Source organism: Quercus robur, chromosome 6 (genome assembly GCF_932294415.1).
Source record: "Quercus robur chromosome 6, dhQueRobu3.1, whole genome shotgun sequence".
In the NCBI taxonomy this organism is placed as follows: Eukaryota; Viridiplantae; Streptophyta; class Magnoliopsida; order Fagales; family Fagaceae; genus Quercus; species Quercus robur.
This window is the reverse complement of record NC_065539.1, coordinates 41,006,307-41,029,840: the sequence shown is the minus strand read 5'-3', so window position 1 is coordinate 41,029,840 and position 23,534 is coordinate 41,006,307. Positions and strand designations below refer to the sequence as shown.

The following is a 23,534-nucleotide window of genomic DNA, read 5'->3' as shown; positions in this document are numbered from 1 at the left end:
ACTAAAAGTAGTTGAATAGAATTTTAAAATAGATCTTTAGGACAAAATCATATACTAAGTTGCTGTTTTTCATGATGCATTTATTTTTGGATTTTCAATCAAATTAAGATTTTTATCAACTTAAAAATTAGAGGAGAAGAAGATTAAAAAAAATTTTATATATATTTTTAAAAATCTAAAAAAATTTCTATAATTTGGTAAAACTATTCGACACAACCACTGAACCCAATTTTTATTATATAATAATAATATATGATATAAGTTTTCCAGTGCAAACTACAAATTCTCCTTTCCGTTTGTTGGAGTCCGAAATGGGAGGAAGGTTGTACAAATTAGACATAATTACAACATGGTCCATTTCTTTTCTTTTTTTGGTAATTAAGAAAAACATGCATTAAGATATAAAGGGTCATTACAAAAAAAGGCCTGCAGGTCTATAAGGGGTTTAGTCTAAACGAGTGGACAGGAACTTAGTCATGTTGGTCCATTTCTAATTACTTCTACTACTCATCATGAAGTCAGGGCCGGCCCTAGGCTTAGGCCATTGCCTAGGGCCCACTTACTAGAGAATGCCTCAAATTTGGGGGTAAATTTATTTATTTATTTTTTATATATAAATATTTTTTGGGAAATATTAAAACATTTTAATTTACATTTTTTTTCACTATTAAGATGGCTCAAAGAATTAAGTAATGCTAAAGGTAGAGATAAGACAAATTTAAATAAATAAGTCTTACAAATAGACGTGTTACTAATCACAAGTAATTCAAATAGGAAAATGTTAAAAATATTATAAATTTTATTACATAACTTTTATTTATTTAATTATTTTTATACAAAATAAAAATTTCACTCTAACCTAATCTAAATGTATATATGTACGAAACTTTTTTCTAGAGATTTAAATCTCAGCCATTACCCCCACATCCAACAAGAATTTATACTTGTGGAGTGATCACTGCATCAAAGGTGCGTGGTAGTTTTCATAAGTTTTATAATTTGATGTGACAATGAATATGACAGGTGGATTTCAACAAACTATTGAATGCATTTTTGAATGAATATTTGTGATTGGTGATATATTTTTGTAATTCTCATGTTGTAAATTTTATAATATTTCTAGTATTTTTGTAAGCCTTATATCATTGATCACATTCATTACAACACTAGTTTGTAGTAAAATTTCAAATTTGTTATAACTTAAGCATTTTCTCAAAAAAAAATCATATTAAAAATTAAAAAGAATGAATTTTAAAAAAATTATTATATAAAATGCTAGTTAAATATTATTTAAGTAATAACATAAATGCCCGATTTGGAAATTTCACAGGCCTCCGAAACGCTTCGCTGGCTCTGCATGAAGTAGGACATACATACCATTACTTTTAGACATAGTAAATATGTAATTTCTTATGCAAACTTTCCTGCGGTATTGCGGTGGTCAGTCTAAATGTCTAAACTTACTTAACACCATTCTGCTTCTCTTCTTGTTCTTCGTTTGTGGACACGTCTTGGTTTTTGGGTGTCAAGTTTACACTAGCAGAGAAAGATGGATTTACGCCACTAACTTGGCTTGCATTCAATAGCTTTACTTCATCAATTGGAACATCCTTTTTATACTTGTACCATTTAGCCCAAAACACATAATTGGCGACATTAAGCAAGCTGAGAATTGCCAAGAACCAGTAGAAGAGTTCCAGATGGTTATTATTCATTTCAATCCCATCCAACCACCCTGTCTTGCTCTTACTGGCCTTCCATGTGACCACACCAATGAGCTCAACAAATGCTGAGCTCAACAAGTAGCCAATTGACAAAGAGAGCCAAGAGAAGGAAGTAGAAAGTGATCTCATGCCAGTAGGAGCCTCCTTATAGAAAACTCCATCAACCCCACGAGTGTGAACATATCCGCAATTCCAAAGATAGCATAATGAAAAGATAACCAAAAGAGGCTAATTTGATAATTGAAGTGGACGGATTCGTACTTCCTTTTCACTTCTATGATACCTGCAATAGTCATTGAAAGTGCGGAGAGGACTACTCCAACCCCAACTCTCTGCAAGTGAGTTATGCCATTGGGGTGGCCAGTGATTTTACTCAAGATTGGCACAAAGGCAAATTCATAGACCGGTATTAGGAGGGACATGAACACTAAAGGAATCACCGGAATTGAGGCTGGTGGGATGGAAAAACCGTGAATGCGTGTGTTCATGATGGTTCCTTGTTGGACCGAAAAGGTCGGCAACTAAGCTAAACATGTGTTCATGAGGGTATTGCTTAAGAGGATAGGCATCATCCTCGTCAAAATCTTCACTTCTTCCACTTGTGTTACAGTGCAGACTCTCCATTTTCCTGCCTCCACGCCATTTGGGAGAACAGCTGCCTTGTCTAGTAATCTAATCAAACATATAAATATGTTAGATCATCAATTATACATTGTTGTCACAATTATAAGTGGCACTTAGTTAAATGTCATAGAGGTGTATCAAATTTAATATCAAGTTTCTTAACAATGGCCAAGAACCCTGCCTGAATTGGTTGCTGTGGGAGATGGAACTTTCCATGTGAAACAGACTCATAATCCTTTGGCTCATATAATTCATTCTTGTTGGTTACATCTATCCTCCAGTTCTTCACGGCCACCACCAAAACCTGTAATTGATTCTCTCAAATGAGTCCTATACAAACTTCAATAACAAGTTAGCTGGCTAGAGAGAGAGATAGAGAGACCTGTAAGAACCTCAACAAGGGACTTTCTCCTGGTACCCGAACGTGATAAAATGGTTTTCCTAATGCAACAGCGACAAGACCAGAAAACGCACAGGACATAGAGATGGCAAAACCTATATACCATCCAACATTTGTGCTGACATACACTACAAATGTTACCCCAACGGTAGCACCAATTGTAATTCTAAGCAAAAACCAATTGAAGAAGGTGGCTATGTGCTTGCGTTCTTCAGGATTCTTGTAGTCAAACTGATCAGCACCTAACGGGTATAGAGCCTCTGATTCCACCTCCTCCAAGTGCCGCCAAGCCTAGTGTAGCATAAAACAGCAAAGCTTTTGTGCCATGGATACAGGTTGACTTCTCACAAGCTTCAGGTTGCAGTTTAGGATAACGGGATTGAATTATAAGCAAAACATATCCCTGAAAGTAGAATACCCCAAATCACTAAGGATTGATTTCCATTGCAAACTTCTGCTTAAATTTAACAATTTTCTTTCCCCTTTACCATCCAAAGTAAAAATCATAACAGTCAGGTTATCTTCTTGGCTTCTTGGAACAAACACTCTTAAAATATTTATATTGTCATTTATAGATCGTATAAAAAATTATATCCATAAATCCTGGGCTGATTTAGTTTCTCATAAATCTAATAAATATTGGTACCAATTATCTGGAATTGTTTTAAATTGTGATTGATTCAAGATTGCCCAAAATAATCCTAAACTCTAATGAATTGATTTCACAATCTGTTAGGGTGGACCAAACCAATTCCATGTGATTTTTGTATTCTGTATACTTTTATTATTTTTCACGTGTAATTCTATTTTTTAGAAGGGTTAGAATATCTTTGTACTTGGGAGGTAACATGTAAATTAAGATGTTTGACGGTACCAAGTGCCATGTGACTTGCTTAAATGATTTAAAGGATCATATAATTTAATACACGTCGATGATTTTATAAACCGTCTCGTAATGAGTTAAAGGAGATTCCTCATTCTTCCAAAGAAAACTTTGTCCTTGAATTTTTAGAAGACTTAATAGTTGAGTACTCCTCAACTTCAAGGGTCCACATGGATGTGGTCTCACTCATCATCAATTCAAGAATTTTATCAAACAATAAGTCTAACAACACAACATTTTTCTGAAAATAATTCGCAACTACTAATATACTATATTGTGATTGGTGCATAATAAAAGTGATTTCAATGATGTATCCAAATAAAAGTCACCTCGCTCCAACTATAACAGGTCATGTCAGCAATAAAGAATTAAGCAAGGAGTGAATGCTTGTTTCTACGTGAGAAGTAAACTTTACCAGTACTTCAATGGCACCGAAAAGTAGACCAGTATTGAGACGAGTCATATAGGCATCAGAGATGAACCCTCCAACGAGGGTAAGCAAGAATGCTGTTCCCAAGTAGTTTGTGGTGGTGGTTGCAGAGCCAGAGAAGTCGTAGTGCATGACGTTAAGGAAATATAAAACCATGCCTAGCCATGTTAGCCACAAAGCCTACGTTATCCAGTGTCATCATCGCTGCAACATATACAGTAACGTTAATCAGCTATGTCCAACATGTTAATTAGTTTCATTTTACTAAAATTTGTTTGAGATAATGGTTATGCAGTGTATTTACCATAGATGAAATAGGTGGCTTTAAATCCTCCTTGTCTCGGATTCTTCATAGATTGGTAATCATTGACACGAACTTCATCGTTCAACCCCTACAAGTTTTAATAAACAATTTGAGAAAGAGCCCCCACATTGTAGTCAAAGAGTATCACTCGGGCCTTGTTACACTAAGAACTGGAAGGACAAGGCTAATGTTTATGTTTAAGACAAAAATGTTCCCAAAAAAAAAAAAAAACCAAGCCGCCATATTTCTATAAACTTCTACAAAGATCAAAACGGGAGAGCAAACTACAAACATTAATTAAAATAAATGAATAAAAAAAATAAAAAACAGAAAAAAGAAAGGAGAAAGGAGAAACTTTTTGTGTTTATAAATCAAAACCAGTTTAAAATAAATAAAAAACCTCATAAGTCCAACTTATGTTCAAGTTTCCTTGTACAAATATCTTGTACTTTTTATAGATACGAAAACATTTGAACTTACGTTTGTTCAATGATAATTATTCTTTATCATCAAACCTAAATACCAATTCGTTTTGGTGGAGATTGGATTCAAACACAGGTCCTTTATTCAATGAAAAGGACTTCATTAAGTTAATTGGATATGCACACGTTGTGTTTATTATATCAAGAATTATTGACTTTGGACTGGCTGGGATACAAAACCGCTACTAAAACAAAGCAAGAAACTGGAAAAATCTCTCCAAAGTTCTAGAAAGTTTTATAGCCTTTTCTCAACCAAAACTCCAAAAGTAAGACTGAAATTAATTACCATGGCTGAGGAGGTTGGTAGTGAATGTTGGCCCTAGAGAGTAGAGACTCAGAGAGAGAGAAGATAAGCAGTGTGTGGAAATGGCGAGGGTAGTAGTCATCTATATAGTAACGAAAATTATTTTCTTAATCGCATAAAATGTAACGTCGCCCTCCCAACTCACTGGAAACATACAAAAGCAGACCTTGTACATTTGATACCAAATATGCAAAAGCCAATTGACCGGCCTGAGGATCCAACATCAGACCAATCATCATTAAATAATACAATATGATTGCCGATAGTGCCGTTTCAAATATGTGGTGTGGAACTACTAGGACTTAGATTTAGGTTCTCAAAAAAAAAAGGATTAAGATGACAAAATGTCCCTGTTGCATGATTGGTAAAACCAGAGTTCAATTGGCACATACGAGGTTAGATGAGTTCATGAGTTTTTAACATCTTTTGGAGTATGACATCTACTGAGCTCAAGATGCTCCATTTGCCTTTTGCGATTCTGAACTTAACAAGTGCACCCAACAAAACATCCAAATCTCAGGTATAGCTTCCATTCAAACCCTCCCAAGTACAACGCGGTAGCAGAACATGGCAAGACAAGATCACTTTCTTTTCTTTATCAAACTGAGCGCAATATTCCATGATATCCGTGATATCTGTATCGTTATTACAGCTTTCATTCTTGCATAAAACAGATAATTAACTCTGTTCGATTCATCTTTAAATTCCTCTCACTTCCTCAAACTAAGCCATATCTGAATTCAAGTGCTTCCATCAACCATGATGGTACAAAATCTTGGGGGAAAAACTAAAAGAAACTACCCATGTAGTAAATGATATGGTAGAGGATGCAAAGATAAGGATGATACAAATTATGCAATCACGTGGCCAATTTTTGCCCCAGCTGCACATTTCTCATGAACAAAGAGATAATAATAATAATAATAACACATTTTATTATATAATAAGTTTCTAAAGTTGCAAAGAAAAATTATCTAAAAGTCCTCCCAAACCAATCCACTGGCACTTTCATAAGCAGTTTTCAACAAAGTCATACTAACTACATATAATCATACTTGCCAAAAAGGTGAACTACTTGGCAGATATATCATAGAAACTGCTTAGCAAACATTGTTGTCAGTTGTCAACAAGCATTTATGAAGCTTTAATCGTATTATAGCACATATCCAAGATTTGAATATTACCTTTTATTTTCATTTCAGCTAATAAAAAAAAGCATTTGTTGAACTTTCATGTAGCATATCACCATTGTACTTTCCCCCCAAAGAAAAAAAATAACAAAATTCAACAACTCGCTAAAACTTCAAACAAATTACCCATAAATCCACAGCATGGATTTATAGCCATAGATCTACAGAAATAAACCACTAGCAATATGAACACCATGAGGGAAAAACAGGGCAAATGGGGGTTGAGTTGTCTCTATGGAGAAAATCACAGTGGTTGAACTAAACATCTAATGCATCTTCCATCTTAAGCAAATCAATTCTTGATAAAATTAATTCATTACATATCTAGAAAGCAGTGCTCTAATCAGCATATGAGTTTCATTTATCAGTAATATGATACTGTAGCGCATCATCCTCCATCAGAGGAAAACAGAAAAGTGAGGCTATATAAATTCAAACATCTGCAGGGATAAGACCCACCACATTTAGCAGTAAAAATGTAGGAAATAATCCTCATACATGCAGGGCTATTAAGCAGTAAAAATATCATTATGGCATCATATATACACAGATTGGTATATAATTAATACATCTGGGTGGGCCTTATCATTAAATGTCATTTGTGAATTGCAACACATAAAATTTGATCATTAGTGCTTAGCATGATACAACTAATACAATTCTCTTTTACCCAAAAAACAAAATAAAGAACAAGAATTGAAAATCATAAACATATGATTAAGGACAAACATATCTAGGTAATAAAGTTGCATGAATAACTGCATTAAAAGGATTGTTTCCATAGGATAATTTTACTCAACATAATAATCACAGGAAACAAGAAATGTAAGTCCAAACATAGGAAGGATGTGAGAAAACCAAATGTTTCAGTTGTAAGAAGGATTGCCAGGTGAATAAAAATTAACTCACGAAATCTGAAAAGTTATAGGGGGTCAAATCATTCATCTACAGGTCAATGGAAATTCTAGCAAAACTAAAGGGCAATGGAAACTATAACCACCATGCATTGATAATAGTGGCAGATTGTCTGCATCACAAGTGAGGAAGTTGACAACTAATGATCTGTGATGCTTAGGAAAGATAAAAATCAAAGTGACAGGTAAATGTCTGCATTGTGTTTCAGGAAGACAATTAACAGTAAAAGTATCACTACTTCCATCCTTGCATACTGTTCTATATTTTCCACTCATTATACAATAACCTCCAAAGACAGAATCTTATATATACCAATTCATTAAAAAACCATGTCAGACTTGCAAAGCTCGTGATATCTATAAACATGGAGGAATTATCCACTGAAAGATATTCTATAACTAAACAAATACAAATTCTGAACTGAAATAAGTGGAAGAGCTTATGAAACTGCCTTAAATGAATTCTAGAAACTGCAATAATTGAGATTCTAGATTCAGTACAAAACAACTATTAGAAGGATAAGGCACAAATATAACACTATCTCCAATTATGGATGCTAAAGCAACCGAGGAATCTTGTTTTTCCAATAGAAGATGAAAAGAATGACTATTGAACTCCATGCAGATAAACTGACACTAGTTTTATTACTAAGCTTTTTCTTGCAGTTTAAAAAAATTTCTTTGTTGAACGGCCAAATCCAATAACAATAAATGCAAAGTTATCCCTATTCTATTTATCCGAATTCATACTCTATTACTTCATGAATTGACATGTCCTTTTTTTCCTACTTCTATTAATATTACTTTTGGCCTTTCTCTACCTTTCTTTGTTCCCTCAACTTGAATCACACACACACACACACACACACACACACACATATATATATATATATTAAAAAATCAGCACTAGGAATGACAAAAATTCAGCAATATACATCTGAACAGGATACCCTAATCTAACATTGCTTCACATGTATCAAATAGCTTATTATTCTACTGATATGGCATTGTAAGCATACGCTAAATGGATAGATAATATGTGTCAGGGACCGTTGTCTGCTCAGTGCCCACCAACACGAGTACAAAATTCTCTTTAGCAAAAAAACAGCACTGGGACCATGCTACCTCTAACATTTACTTGGAAATTCTTTCTGAAAAGGTTAAAACTCCAATGTTAATAGGGGGAAAATCCAGTGATTAATAAAAAGGAAGAAATAACAGGTAAAAGGAAAAGGTAAAATGTGTACAACGAGCCTTTTGAAATTACATTAGTAACAAGGGAGAAGTACAAGTACAAACTCAATTTCAAAGGGATCAGTCCATTTATTTTTTGCCTAAAACAAAGCAGTAAGGAGAAGCAAATACACGAGATGTATTCAAGACAATTTAATAAAAGAACACCAAGCAACAACCTAAAATTACACAAGTCAAGAAAGCCCCAATTATTGCGAAAAATTACACTTTGCCCCCTGAACTATCAAAATGCACGATTGACCCCCCAAAGTTATAACTTTGTAACTTAACCCCCAGTCGTTTATTTTAGGGTTAAGTTTAACAGAATTTAGCATTAAAAGACCAGTTGATCTTTCAATGCTACACTTTGTTAGAATTAACTAAGAAAGTAACTAGAGGGGATAGAGTGTTACACGGGTTTTAGTTTAGGGGGCCGATCATGCATTATTGTAGTTCCAAGGGGGGTTTTTTTTTTTTGGGGGGGGGGGGGGGGGGGGGTTAAGTGTAAAATGGGGTATGGTTTAGGGTGGAAAAGTGTAATTTACCCCTAATTATTTTACATAGAACAATTAATACAAGGAAGCTAATCTAACAAATCACAAAACACATGAGAGATAACAAACTGAAAAGAAAAAACAAGACGACAACGTTGACAAGAGAGCGAGCACTATCATTCTGCTCCAAGGCTCCTGATTGCAACAACCACAGTTATAACAGATGAATGGACTCCATAAGAAAAACATGCAACTAATCTTAGTAAATCTTTCCCCCATCTCAGTACAAATCTCTTGTTGCTACCTGCACTGATTGTTCAACTGACTCAAATTTCAGCAAGAAATGAAATGCAAAAGGGTAAATTTGAACTCAGCATCCCAAACAAGTATTCATTGTTTGAGCTTCAACCCCAAATCCCTATCAACAAGCAACTGGTAGTGCTAAATAAGCACAGAGTTTTAGACTTCATAAATGGTTCTAATCCCCACATTTTTCTTTTCCTATAATGAATATTTGTCTTTAATTGCCTTCTCTAACATAACAAAGCCTGAGAAAATGATACAATTCATTAGCAAGTTCTTTATCTTCACTAATAACTGAGAATGGTGTAGAAATCTCAGCGTGGCTGGTCAAGACATGATTGGATATGAAAAAAGAACCAGAAAAGAGCATCAGGGGAAACTTTTTTTCTGGGAAAGATTAAACCTATAACCAAGCCCATCTTATGAAGAAACCTGAGAAACTCAAGGCAAAAGAAACCAGAGACAAATTACTTAAGAAAGATTGGAGGTGGACCTATATCTCCAACATATTGAGCATCTAATAACATAATGGAACATTTTTTCTAAGCAAATGACACATACATTTCTCATAGGCTCCAATTCTTTCAGTCAAAGTCATTCAGACAATGAACTGTGGCATTTAAGTCTAACTAAGAGCACTTATGAAACTACATTGTTTCACTAAGAAGTCTTTTCTAGATTGCTTGTCAATTATGTGCTAGTCTTAGCAACCTCTTTCATCAAAAAAATGGGGAGGAAATCCTACCACCTCTACTAAACACATGGAAGAGCACATGCATACCTACACTTTGTCTTCAAACATGGAAATCGTGTCCATTTCAGCAGACAAAGCATAACAAAAATAATGCACTTCTCAAAATCATTGGGTAAAGATAACAATAAAGCACTGGAAAAAGGAAGTAACAGGAAGAGGTTCATTGAGAGAGATGAATAAATGTGCAATTACAGAGGAAAAATAACCTACGTAGTTTTTTAAGAAGAAAGCACTTTTATTAACTTAAAAAATACATATTCAAGAAGACAGGTTCTGAGAATTCACTTTAAAAGTACAACTCCACAAAAGCACAGTTAAGGCACTGTTAACTTCAGTTGAGTTCAGCAACAAATATTACATTACCTTGAGAAAACTAATATCTTTCTTCCAGGGATGCACATCCTATGATAGAACCATATGCTGACCCACACATGGGTTTAATTTCCCTCCATGTTAATGGAATGGCAGAAGGGTCACAAACTCTCACCAAACCCAACTTTACAATGTCAAACCTCCCAGCTCCTGATTCCTCCCACTTGAGAACTTTCCCTCCCACGATATACAATTCATGCCTCAATGCAGCAAACCCATAACTAAAGGCCTCCAATGGCCGGGGGTGGTCAGGGAGAATGACCGAAGGAACTATACCCACATTATACCACTCTCCTTTATCAGTGTACCTTGTTTTAATCAAGCTCTCACCCAAATCTACAACAGTATATACACGATCATCCCCTATCACCTGAGCTGCAAATTGCATTTCCCTTGAGAAAGGCCAGATGTCCTCTACTGTGCACCAATTTCTGTCTGCTGGACTTAGAACCTCAGAGGTTTTCTCGTCTGGCAGGCCCACCCGGTCACTCAGAACATAAAATTTGCCTTTATATGATAAGCCTAAGCAGTTCATCTGTGGATTGAGCATCGGTGGCAATTCCTCCCATCTGCAACTTCTGCTTGGTTATGACTAATATAGAACATTATAGAAGTAAATTTAATGAAGTTTATCTTATTTGCTCTTTCTAATCAAGTGAAGTAATTATGAACTAAAATTTTAAAAAATAATAATAATGATGATGATGATCCTGCAGAAGAGGAAACTTCAATCTGTACAAAACTAGTCTGTTCATCATTCAACAGTTTTTTGGGAAATTTTCTCATTTCTGAATGCATCAAATTGCTACAGAGGTGAGAATACACCTGCAAGAAATTACTAAAAAGATGCGAAGAAGAAATTGACAATTATTAATCAGCTACAGAATATGTTTAAAGAGCACGACATAAGTGAAAATTTTCATCTAAACATACTTGTCTGTCAAGGGATCATAAACCTCAGCAAGTGCGAGCCCTCTGGTGCAGGATAAGTTGAATCCCCCAGCTACATAAACCTTACCAGAAATAACACTGCAAGCAAATTGAGACCGTGGTGTTCGCATGCTTGCTACACGACTCCACTTTTTTCTGTATGGATCAAACTGCATAACCTCATTTGTTCTAGAAGGCTTTTGATGGGGAAATACAGGATCATGAGGCACATATGATCCACCAATCACCAAGAAACGATTGCAAACACTAACACATGAAAATCCAACGTGTTTACAGTCAGCATGGGTAGTTGGAATCTTGGGCAGAGGATGCCATATATCAGCTTCAGGATCATAGGCAACCCACTCATTGCTAGAGCCTTCAGTAAGAACAAATAACCAATTTCCACACCACCCTTCTCTAGCTTTAAAACTGGCAAAGTCAGAGCTGCGGATTAAATCTCTCCACTTTGTTGAGACAGTTTCAAGCACTCCATGGTGTCCATGGGACAACTTTGCTAAACATCTCAAAGCCAAGTCATCCGGCAATCCAGGAATGACACATTGATTCACAGGTTCCCTAAGGTGAAAGAAAATGAAAAGAAATGAGAGAAGAAAATTCCCAAACAGGGAAACACAGACACCAACAACAACAAGAACAACCAAGCCTAAATTCCAAAATTTTTGGGGACAACTATGCTATGGATCCTCAAAAAACTAGTCAAGGTTGGCCACATGTATTCTTTAACACCATTCAATTCTATTCGAAATCATACACTCTTTTCAGTCTTCCTCTGCCTTTTTTCGTTCCCTCAACTTGAATCAACTCACTCTTTCTCACTAGCGTATTAACAACAACAACAACAAAGCTTTAGTCCCAAAATTTCTAAGGTCAGCTATGGATCCTCAACAAATTAGTTAGGATCGGCCCCATATATTCTTTTCCTCCATTCTATTCTACTTGAAGTCATACTCAATATTACTTCCTTAATTGACATGTCTTGTTTTTCTACTACTAATGCTTTTTTTAGTCCTCCTTTACCTTTTTTTTGTTCCCACAACTTGAATCAACTCACTCGTTTAGACCAATTAAGATATTAAAAATGAAAGCTTATTGAGCTATGGAGGATAATGTTTGGGAAAATGGTGGGGCCCATGGCATAAGTACTTGGAAAAAAAAAAGTATTTCTATTACAAAAGGGTCTTCCATTCCAACATCAAATTATCATCATTCATCAACAAATTGCTATTTCTATGACATTAATAAGTAAAGGGTTGTTGAGTTGACACCAATAACAAATTGAGCAACTAAAAAATGAAAAGAAACAAATGGGTATTAGCAACAAAAAAAAAAAAAAAAAATGAAAATGATGATCTTACATGAATTATGTATGGGGATTGGTGGAGACTCATACAACTCTGTTAACATGGAACAGTGACCTCCGAGGAATCACAGTTTATGGCTGTCATGTCTGATTGAGTGTCTGCAACAAACAAACAAACAAAAACCCTCCGTAAATTACAGATTAAGAAAATAGTTTAATAAATCAATTCGGAACCAGAAACCCTAAAACGCTCACCCTTATAGGATAATGCAAAAGGGGAAAAGGAAAAAGCATTTGGGAGAGAGAAATGCTTATGGCTATGGGGTGGAATAAGAAGGAGACTATTTAGGGCGGTATGGTACGTTATTCTAGGAATCAAGGAATCTTGTTTGTATTTTTTGAAAGGGAAAAACTTGTGTTTAGTAAAAATTTTCATCGGACACGGCAGGATTCAGATACGTGTCTGCAATCTAATGTGTCCGGTGAAAGTTTTCACTGGACACAAGTTGGACCCTTTTAAAAAATATTTATAAATGAAAAATAGGTAAAAATGTGTATAATATTGTTTAAAAATTAAAAATACTTGTTCAAACTCCTATACCAAACTACCCCTTTATATTTCATGGGTTTTACTCGTAAACTATTTTAGAAAATATTTTATGAAGAAGGGGATAATTTTTTTTAATAGTTTTTTCAATGTCTTAAAACATGCCCTAAAGTTAATTTATTTCCCAGATGGTTTCAAATTTCAATTTGAAGCCCTTTTTTCTTTTTCTCTTTTTCTTTAGAAAAAATCTTTTTTTTTTTTATTCCGTTCTTTTGGACTATAGTGAAGAAAAGAAATATGGCAAATTTATGATCCATTTGGGAACAATTTATATAGTTAAAATTGAAAATTTTTTATTATAAATAAAGTTAAAAGTTAGCTGAAATAGTATAGTGAGACCCATTAATAGTACTAAAAAGAAGTTAAATAGTAAAAGAAACTCCTCAATATAAGCTTATCCTAAATGCAACCTTAATGATTCACCTCGCCTCTACATTGTTAATTTTTTTTTTTTTTTTTACAATGCATTGTTATAATTTTGGGCAGGCATTAAACAAAGAGGTTTGTAAGAAAAATATCCATTTAAGGAAATTTTAAAAATTCCCTTATAATAAGATCAAGATAACCAAAAAATCAAATATTCATTACTATTACTGTGGGGACGCAGGTCCAAATATATATTGGGTCTTAGGTCTTGGGCCTTGGGCCTTGGTCGAGGAGGCATAATGATCCGAGAATAGATCAATAGTGAGGAAGAAGTAAGACTTTGAACTTCACGAACAAACTATAACTGTAAAGGCTGGGAGAAGTAGGCCGAGGAGTGACGTCCCAAAAAGTTCTGTTGATAAGGATATACACTGTGAACATACAGGACAAAATGGAAGCTGATAAATATCTAAGAAAAAACTGCTACCACCACATTGAATGCTCTGCAGCTAACTCTCTGACCGCATTTATGTGTAGAAGACCTCTGAACAGTGCTGCCTTGGTTGACCCAACTCACAGATGGCCTATGAGGGTGTCCGATGAGACAAGCACTCAAGTAGTGGCTTGGACTAGTGACAAGTGGAGGACCAAGATCATTCAAATGAAGATATATAATGTAAGAGACCCTTGATAAAAGAGGGAGGGAAAGATAAAAAGAGAAACACTATAGCAATCAAGAACTAAACTTGTAATCCAATTTGAGAATCAATATATAAGAACTGATCTCCTCGAACTGTGCCGAGGACAGTTTTCTTTAGATTAAACTAGTCAATCTTCATTTTCTTGTCATCTTAATCCATTTTGCCTATTGTCTAATTTATTAAAGCCTAGTTTTCCAACTCACTATCTACAAATTCATTGTATTGGGCTTTTTGAGCCTAAGTTCATTTATCATTTGGGCTGGGAACTCAAATTTGGCTTACCTCCAGTACTTTTCTTAAATGAATCTCCTTTTATTTTAATGAGAAACTGCTACATGACCTATTAACTAAATAAAATATGGGGATTGAAACTCACTATCACTTACCATTGTATATTTAAAATAAAAGGATATATTTAGTTAAAAAAGTACTGGAGATAAGCCAAACCCAAAAAAAAAAAAAAAAAAAAAATGGCAAGAGATAAACACTAGTAAGGAAGAAAAGGAAGGGACCCAAGTCAGTGGCAGGGCACAACCCGTTGAGGAGCCCCTTCCCCCCTTAGCACATTACCAAGAACAAACCTATTCCCATCAATCCACTCACTCCCTCAAAAGGAGTATGAAGACCACTGATGGGACAAGTATCCCCTCCCCTCACCAAGCAAACTACTAGAGAAAGAGGGGAATCACCGGTATAAATAGAACGCTCCCTCATTGAGAAGGGAACATAAAAATTGGAGAGAGAAAGAGAGTAATAAGTTGTAATAGGCTTCCTCGGTCTAAAAGAAAAATACAAGAATCATAGTTATTTCTTCCATCTGTATGAACTCCATCATCAAATTAGCCTTCTTAGACCTCCCATTGTGAATTTCTTTACATGTACTATAACTTAATTGTGAAACTTATTTACTTTTTGTTTTTCGACTCCCACACCAAACATGCCCTAATACTAATAGTAGATGATATGCAAAATTTTATTGCTAATTTTTATAACTGATTTTTTAAGGGTATATTGGTGGATTTAATAGTGAACATTTAAAGACATATTGTGAACATTTAAGGGCATATTGGAGGAATTAATAATGAACATTAAGGGTATTTTCATCAAAATATGCGTCCAACGGTTTTGGGATCTAATTTTTATATTATATTATAAATGTTAAAATATTTATCATGGACAAATAATTGTTTGACATGTGGTGATAAAAAAATATATTATTTGACATGTGACATTATTTGGCCAAATAGTACCAATTAAATGTAGAAAGTTGCCACATGTCATAATAGGATGTTTGGAGAAAGGAATCGGAGTTATCGAAGAATGCATTCACTAGTTTTGGAATCCAATTTTTATATTATATTATAGATAGATAGATTATAGATAAATAGATAAATATGAAACCTACCTCATTAAGAATATTTAAAAAAAAAAAAAAAAAACTCAACTTATCACACTCTGTTGCCTTCCTTAACCTTGGTCACTTGGCACATTATATATTCAAATTTCTAAAATTTTAAAAAACTATAAAACTAATTGTAATTTTATCCTACAATATAAGGTTAATCGCATTTAATTCCTATAATTTTAAAAACTTTGTTATGTGCCCAAAGATGTTGAATCTACCTTAAAAAAAATGATTAGAAATAGAATGCAACTATTAAATTCTTCTATAAACCTGAGCATAATACCAAACTAATACAAACAATTTTATTCTATAACCAAAAAAAAAAAAAAAAACTATTTTATTAGCGCATTGCTGAGAGACAGATCTGTAAATTCGTTGACTCGCACCCGATCCAATTCGCTTGGTTTTGGCCCTTTTGGGAGATAATAAAAAAGACTTTTATTTTATTTTTTTTGATAACAATAATAAAAAAGACTTGGTAGAAGTAGAAGTGTAGAAGGGAAACGTCTGGAATTCTCTTCTCTCCATTGTTACTCTTTAATCTTATATATGCTTTTCTTGGCAACCAAGGTTTTTCGTTTTCATAACATATAAGAATCCACATCTTCACCAACTTTGGAGAGAAAGAGAAATAGAGGGAGAGTGTATATTTTGTATATTCAACTACAAGTAATCGAAAAAAGAGAGAAAAAAAAAAAATTAAGCAAAAGATGGAGAGAGGAAGAGGGAGAATGTTGCCGTTGCTGGCGCTTCACGCGGCGAGCGAGTTTTACAGGCTTGAGAGGAAGCCACCTGTTACGGCTGCACTTCTCGCTGCCAATACTCTGATTTATTTGAGACCCGGATTTCTCCATTCTATTCTTCCTTCCATTGATCAAGTCTGGTTCAATCCCTATCTCATCCTCAGGGTATGTATCTCTGCTCTACTCTCATCAACAACCAACCTTTCATCGTCTTTTATAACTATCAATTTTGTATCTTAACGTTGAATTCAGTGGGATTTAGCTTCTGGGTATTCTTAAAAACTTGGCAATTAGGTAGACAAAGCATAGAAATGTTTCAATTGGTGAATATGTCAATGCAACATCAAATTCTTCATTAGATTAGATATATAATAAAAGAAAAATGGAAAAACCAAGAAAGATGTTCTGTTTTTGTTGATTGTATTTTACTTTTACATTTATTTGTGGACTGAGTTCTTCATCTCCTCCTGTATAGTTGGACAGTGAACCATTTGCACATAATATTTACAAATAGGTGAATGGGAAGACCTTCTAGGACAGAAAGGGCTATGCTATTGACCGACCCTTTCATAGTGACTTTGAATCAATAGGTCACTCCCTATTTCACAACCTCAAAAAGGCTTGCAGTAGTGCCCTTAGAATCTAAGCCTTTTGAAGTGCCAATGGCTGTTGCTGTAAGTAGGGCTTTCGCCTTTCGGTCTTATTGCTCCTGGTTTTGATCTATATGACCCCTGGGCGGTACAAAGTACACTTCTTCCATTGAGGCAGGTAGTAACCTTGGATCCAAGTAGACCTTTGATTTTATTGAAGCTCTGCCTCTGTAAAGAATTTTTGGGCATACAACCCAATGATTTTATTAATTTATTGATGCTTTGGTTATGTTTGTTTCTTTGTTACCAAAGATTTTATTAACTAAATACAAAACTACCAAATCTGACATGGATTTTGAGCTTATATTTACAATTTTGGCATTGATGTACTTATCAAAAAAAAAAAAAAAAAATGGTATCAATGTAGTATTTATATTGTCTTGGTTGGGCTTCCTCTTGCGTCTTCATGGTCTGTCCACTCAGGTTATAGCAGGCAGATTATGATGAATTTGTAGTTTTTAATTTTTATTTTGTCTTTTGTCTTTTATAAGATGTATTGGAGATGATTTCATTTCCTTTCAGACTAGACTACTAGTGAGTAGTGGCTTTACCAGAGAACTTTATTCTGATGATTGCAAATTTGCATGACCTTTTTTTTTTTTTTTACTCATGTAAAATTAAATTTTGCTATTACAGCACAGGGACTTGAAGCGATTTTTCTTGTCAGCATTCTACCATTTGGGCGACTCTCATCTGGTCTATAACATGATATCACTCTTATGGAAGGGGATTCAATTGGAAACTTCAATGGGAAGTGCTGAATTTGCCTCTATGGTTGCTGCTCTTCTTACTATGTCCCAGGGAATCACACTTATACTAGCAAAATCCCTTCTCTTGTTCTTTGACTATAAGAAGGCATACTACTCTGAGTATGCTGTTGGATTTTCTGGTGTTCTCTTTGCCATGAAAGTTGTTCTTAATTCTCATTCAGAAAACTACACTTATGTGCATGGACTAGTAGTGCCAGAGAGATATGCTGCATGGGCAGAGTTGATTCTCATCCAAATGTTTGTACCTGGTGTCTCATTCCTCGGTCACCTAGGTGGAATACTTGCTGGGATTCTCTATCTGCGTTTGAAAGGTGGATATTCAGGTTCAGACCCATTGACTGTACTCTTTAAAGGTCTAGCTGGTGCATTGAGCTGGCCTGTGAAGCTTATAAGGAAGTTCTTTGGGTCCCAGCAGCGGAGGATTTCTGGTAGGGGAACTGTTGGTAGGAATCGTGCTGACACAGGAAGGACTCCATCTGATGTGTGGAGATGCCAAGAATGCACATTTGATAATTCTGGTTGGTTAAGTATTTGTGAGATGTGTGGAACAAATCGAAGTAGCAATGGAAATGGATTTTCTTCCCGTCAATCATTACATCATTCCCGTGACCCTTCTTTAGAAGAAGTACGGCGTCGGAGGATTGACAGATTTGGGAGATGATCATGATTCAAGAAAGCCTGTGCTTATAAACCTCAGGAAGACAGTAGATTCATTTGAACTTAAGGAGGCAGATATCAATGGGAAGACATGACTTCTATTTTGATGCTGCTTTCTCTGGCCCTATTGTATTGTTTTCTATATAGGTTGAAGATTGTTACTTTGTGACAGTATCTTTTTAGTTGTAAATCCGGGCACCTCTTTTCTTTTGGGTTACCTCTTATCTAGTTATTTTCTTTTGTTGTTAATGATTAAAATTGGTGTGTGCGAGTGGAGGTGGGAGATGGAAATTGCTTTTGGAAATGCGTATATGATAGAGATCTAGAATGAAGCCAAATAATTAGGTATGATGGCATTTTTGGGTGAACTCTAGTGTGCATTACCTACAACTACAACCAGGTCTTCATAAATCCTGATAAAACGATGAAGCCAAACTAATAACAATAACAATGATGTATTGATGTAAACTATTTTATGGACTCCTATTTTTTTATGAATGGCCCCATCAAAGGGGAGGTGATTGATGACTCTTATCTATATGATAGGTGTCATCTTTATTTGGATTGCCCAAACAAAAATCCATTCATGAAAAGTTATCGAATAATGAAAATAAGATCTCAATTTGATATAGGTTGAGTTCATTTTTCTGCTTGATCTCAATCTGATATTGGTTGAATTCCTTTTCTGCTTTTAGTGGGATGATGGCTCTTCCTGACAACGTGCCTTCTTCTACGGGCTATTAGTGATTTTTGGGTGGAAAACGTAATGTTCAGTTTTGAAATGTTAGTAAAATTTGCATTAACGTGAATTTCAATTAAGATAAGGTTTTTTTTTTGGTAATCGAACAAGGGTGGACAAGTGTTCAAATACTGTCTATATAAAAAAGAAACTAATCTGTCATTTGTGGATAGGTGAAATTTAGGGGATGCAATAGAACAGCAACAAGGATTTCTACTTTAACTCAACTATGATAAATTTCTTGACTGAGTTAATTACATGCTAAAAAAGAAGATTTTAGACCAACCAAAACCACCTGGAGGGGAGTGACCAAGGAGGCTTCCCAATACTAGCGCTCATTTGATTTCCTTTAGCACAAGAAGACAACAATGCCAATGCTTCTGAAGGATAGTGCTTATTGGTTTCTTTTGGCACAAAAGGACATCAATAATATGGCCTAGACCCTAAAATTGTAGGCCTCTAAACTCCACGGATGATTCCCCAAAAAATGAGTCAAAAGTGGGAAAATTTACTTTTACTATTCATTTGTCACTATTCACCTGTCACTGTTCATCCGTTACTATTTACCTGTCACTGTTCATCCGTTACTATTCACCTATTAATGGTTAAGTTAGAAAACTAGTGAAGAAGATGGAAAATGGAAGAGCTATAGTGCATAGAGTTTGTTTGACTTACCTTGTTCCTTTGAGTGGGGAGGTATTTATAGAGTATACGAAGAGGTTTTTTAGGAGAAATCCATTTAGGAGATCTACCAGCGTATCGCACTGCTAGCTTAGCTAGGGGAATGTGTGTTAAGGTACTAGGTCCATCAACTTGTAAATTAAGTAGCAAGCATGTCAGCTAGTTGTCCCCTTAGGTCGGTTGAAGAGATGAGTGTGAGATCCATAACTTTAAGATTAGACAAGTCTAGCATCAAAAAAACTATTAAACATATGCTATTCACCCAATTTTTTTTCTAAAAAGGTACTATTAAGCAAATTTTGCCCATCAAATGTAATTTGTTAGAGTTTATCCACTATATTTGGGTATGACACTAGATAACTTGTATTCATTTTTAGGATTTGGGATTGGATTAACCCCCTAAATCATTGTTGTGTAGGTAGTCTTTACGGTAACAAATAAACAATGATTCAATATGGTGCTGACCTCATGAGTTTGAAATTCAATCGAATCAATTAGAAAAAATTCTTAAAAAAGAAGAAGAAAAACTCAAAAAAAAAAAAAAAAAAAAATTGCATTAACAATCGAGAAACAAGATGACATACATAAACATAATCCATTAAAAAGAGTTTGAAAAGAAAAAACACACGCCACGCGCGCCCTTCCGACACACGCTATCCTGGTAGGGATAAGGTTTTGCAAAGGCCAAAAAGAGCAAAGTAGGAGTAGGAGGAGGTTGGGTTTAAGACCGAAGATCGAAAGAGAGAGTAGTGACAGAGAGGAAAGAATGTTGACTTCAATTTCATTCCTTCAGAGTGCGAGTGCGAGTGCATTGGCATCTTCGCAACAGCTATGGATGGGGCCTAAGTTACTGACCGCTGCTTCTTCTTCTACCCAAAGGGTATCTCCTTCTCCTTCTCCATCTCTTGTTATTCAAGCTAAAGCCAAAACCAGAAGAGAAGACAGGACCGCTCGCCATATTCGCATTAGAAAGAAGGTACCTACCCTTTTCTTTTCATCTTCTGATTCTGATTCTCTTCGCTTTGAACCACAACTGCTTAAATGTGTGTTCGATTTTATTGCATTGGAGGTTACAATTTCCATATGCCTTAGCAATGCGTACGTTATGTTTGCGAAATTGCCACAATGAAATGACTGACTGAATGAAGCCTTCAACTCAGCTTCATCTTCTTTTGAAACGGAGTAGATAAGCTATTTAATTGAGTTGATTGGCAGAGCAAGATCCGTGTTTTTGACAACACAGCTATGCCTACAAATAAGCCTTACTTTTCACAATGCTAATTCTGTAATTCTCATCTTAGTGCTTCCGTTTAGCTGTACAATGCTGCTTGCTTTGCTTCATGGGTTCCCCTCCTTTTCTTCTTTCCTTTTGTTTCGTGGGCCTCTCTTGGCTCCTTTCTTTTAATACCAATTTTTTTTTCTTCTTAATTTTAGATATGAAGGGCCTTGATGTGTTGAAGTTGATGCTTTTATTTTTTTTGATAATTCGATAGCTGGGGATGGGGATTTGTGTTGAAGTGCCAACTAGTTGAGTTATAAAGCTATTGGCTTTGAAGTTGATGCTAAGCTTTGTAAACTTGCATTCAACTAGAATTCAGGTTTTCATCGCTGTTGGTGAATTTACGCTACATGCAGTAGTTATATGAGGTGTACCTGTGGATGGAATTGGTGTGAAGGTCTTCGAAGAGAGGAGGGCAAGGTATTGTCTAAATGAAAGCTGATAATCTTTTGGGAGTGAGTGAAATAGCGAAGACTTTCTGGGATCCTGCCCATTTATAGTTGAATACTACTAGCAACAATAATGGGGTGTTAGCAGGCAAATTCATCAAATGGAGAAATTTCTTTGTGACTGTGATTGCCATCCATTTCAAGAGGCAATAAAGCTGATAATTCTATGAATTATATTTGGAAAAATGGGATGGAGCAGAATTCAGGAACTGGAAACTGAGGAATATATGATTTGACATATATTAGTCTCTATAACTGTACCTAACCTAAAATTATGAAGAAGCTTGCTTACCTTCCACATTAATAACCTTTCCTCAGAAAAGGAACGTTTGCAAGTGTTTTTCTCTCTGAATTAATAAAATTTTCTATAATGATAAATGATTACAGACTGTGTCAGTACTTGGAAATATTTCTGTTCTCTTTTTAAATAATTTTTTGAATTTTCCCTGGGAGGATGGGAGCATGAACTGGTCATTCTGAAATTTGCTATTGTTGATCATTTGGTTATACCGTGCATTTCTATTTTGCCATCAATGTTCTGTTTATCAGGTTGAAGGGACAACGGAACGGCCAAGGTTGTGTGTCTTCCGCTCCAACAAGCATCTTTACGTCCAGGTGATTGATGACACCAAGATGCACACGCTTGCTTCGGCTTCAACAATGCAGAAACCCATCTCTGAGGAGTTCGACTATAGCGCTGGACCCACTATTGTAAGTTCCCAAATATCCATTTGTGGATTATCTGAACCCATGTACTTGCTACCTAAGTGTTGTTTATTGGTGTAAAAGTTGGTCTTTCTCTCTCTCTCTCTCTCTCTCTCTCGCAAATCAAAACATCTACAGAAAGGTTGGGGGTTTAGCCCCTGGTCCCTTCCAGTTTTTGAATAACATAATGAAAAATACAACAATTTATCCGAACAGAAATCTCCATTTTTGAAAGTAAATACCTTATAGTTTGGCGAAAGGAACTATTGGCAAAGTTTCATTTCTAATGTCTGCCGACTGCCTATATATATTTGAGTGCCTTGATTAGTAAATTAGCTATCCTTATCCCTTTTTTAGACCCCATTTTAAGTTAATTTCTTGTTTTTAAAGCAAAAATCCTCATCCCTGCAAGTTTTTTCCCATCAGGATGTGGCAAAGAAGGTGGGTGAAGTCATTGCAAAGTCCTGTTTGGAGAAAGGAATCACAAAAGTGGCCTTTGACCGAGGTGGATACCCATACCATGGACGTGTCGAAGCCCTTGCTAATGCAGCTCGGGAAAATGGGCTTCAGTTCTGAGATTTCAGTAGTAGTCCTTTCTTTGAAAATATTTTCTTTCTCTTGTGGAATCTTGTAATGGAAGAATGCATCAGCCTGTGTATGCGATTTGTTTTTCTTGGAAAGGCTTTTGTTTATATTTCTGCGCATGACTAAGTTGGCAGCTGACTCTAGACAAGCCCATATTTTTGGAATGATGGCTTTGAAAGCAAATGCTGAAGTTGTGTGTTTGCATGATGTTGTTTCATATGTATCCATTTTAATAGGGTGATTATATTACTGAGGCATAGATAGCAGGAGCATCAGGGGGAGCTTAATATGAGGCAAAGTTGATTGCTAGAGCCTACAAAAATCCAAGAGCATAAAAAGATGTTGAAGAGAGAAGTAGAAAATAATATTTCAAAATGGCAAGTTTTACACGCTTGTAGCTTATAAACAGTAGAGGGACTGAACAACAAACATTGGTTTTAAATAGAACAAGTTACAAGAATCTTGATTGTTTACCAGGAGTTCCATGATCTTTCCACTTTGAGTTGCAGGTGGGGGAAAGGTTTTCGGTACA

The 23,534-nt window shown here is 35.3% G+C and overlaps 3 protein-coding genes and 1 pseudogene across 4 annotated transcripts; 2 read left to right on the top strand and 2 right to left on the bottom strand.

The window, feature by feature from the left end:
* Window positions 1-1,317: 1,317 nt before the first annotated feature.
* LOC126690197 (protein NRT1/ PTR FAMILY 4.5-like) lies at window positions 1,318-6,185 on the bottom strand (annotated as a pseudogene).
* Window positions 6,186-10,180: 3,995 nt separating this feature from the next.
* LOC126688770 (F-box/kelch-repeat protein At1g16250) lies at window positions 10,181-13,148 on the bottom strand. Of its 2 annotated transcripts, none has more exons than XM_050383587.1 (4): window positions 12,921-13,148; window positions 12,721-12,824; window positions 11,345-11,920; window positions 10,181-10,989 (listed from the first exon to the last, which is right to left on the bottom strand). In XM_050383587.1, coding segments are annotated over exons 2-4 (1,155 nt in total). In that variant the 5' UTR covers window positions 12,723-12,824; window positions 12,921-13,148; the 3' UTR covers window positions 10,181-10,412. The 2 variants fall into 2 exon arrangements, with proteins under 2 accessions (XP_050239544.1, XP_050239545.1); XM_050383588.1 differs by having other exon boundaries at window positions 10,181-10,980.
* A 3,056-nt stretch (window positions 13,149-16,204) lies between these two features.
* LOC126688768 (rhomboid-like protein 14, mitochondrial) lies at window positions 16,205-18,796 on the top strand. Its single transcript, XM_050383586.1, has 2 exons — window positions 16,205-16,652; window positions 17,774-18,796. The coding sequence occupies exons 1-2, from the start codon at window positions 16,455-16,457 to the stop codon at window positions 18,566-18,568; spliced, it is 993 nt and encodes a 330-aa protein (XP_050239543.1). The 5' UTR covers window positions 16,205-16,454; the 3' UTR covers window positions 18,569-18,796.
* Window positions 18,797-20,605: 1,809 nt separating this feature from the next.
* Window positions 20,606-23,209, top strand: LOC126688767 (50S ribosomal protein L18, chloroplastic). Its single transcript, XM_050383585.1, has 3 exons — window positions 20,606-20,960; window positions 22,262-22,423; window positions 22,844-23,209. Exons 1-3 carry the CDS (start codon window positions 20,751-20,753, stop codon window positions 22,991-22,993), a joined length of 522 nt encoding a protein of 173 aa, XP_050239542.1. The 5' UTR covers window positions 20,606-20,750; the 3' UTR covers window positions 22,994-23,209.
* Window positions 23,210-23,534: the final 325 nt, after the last annotated feature.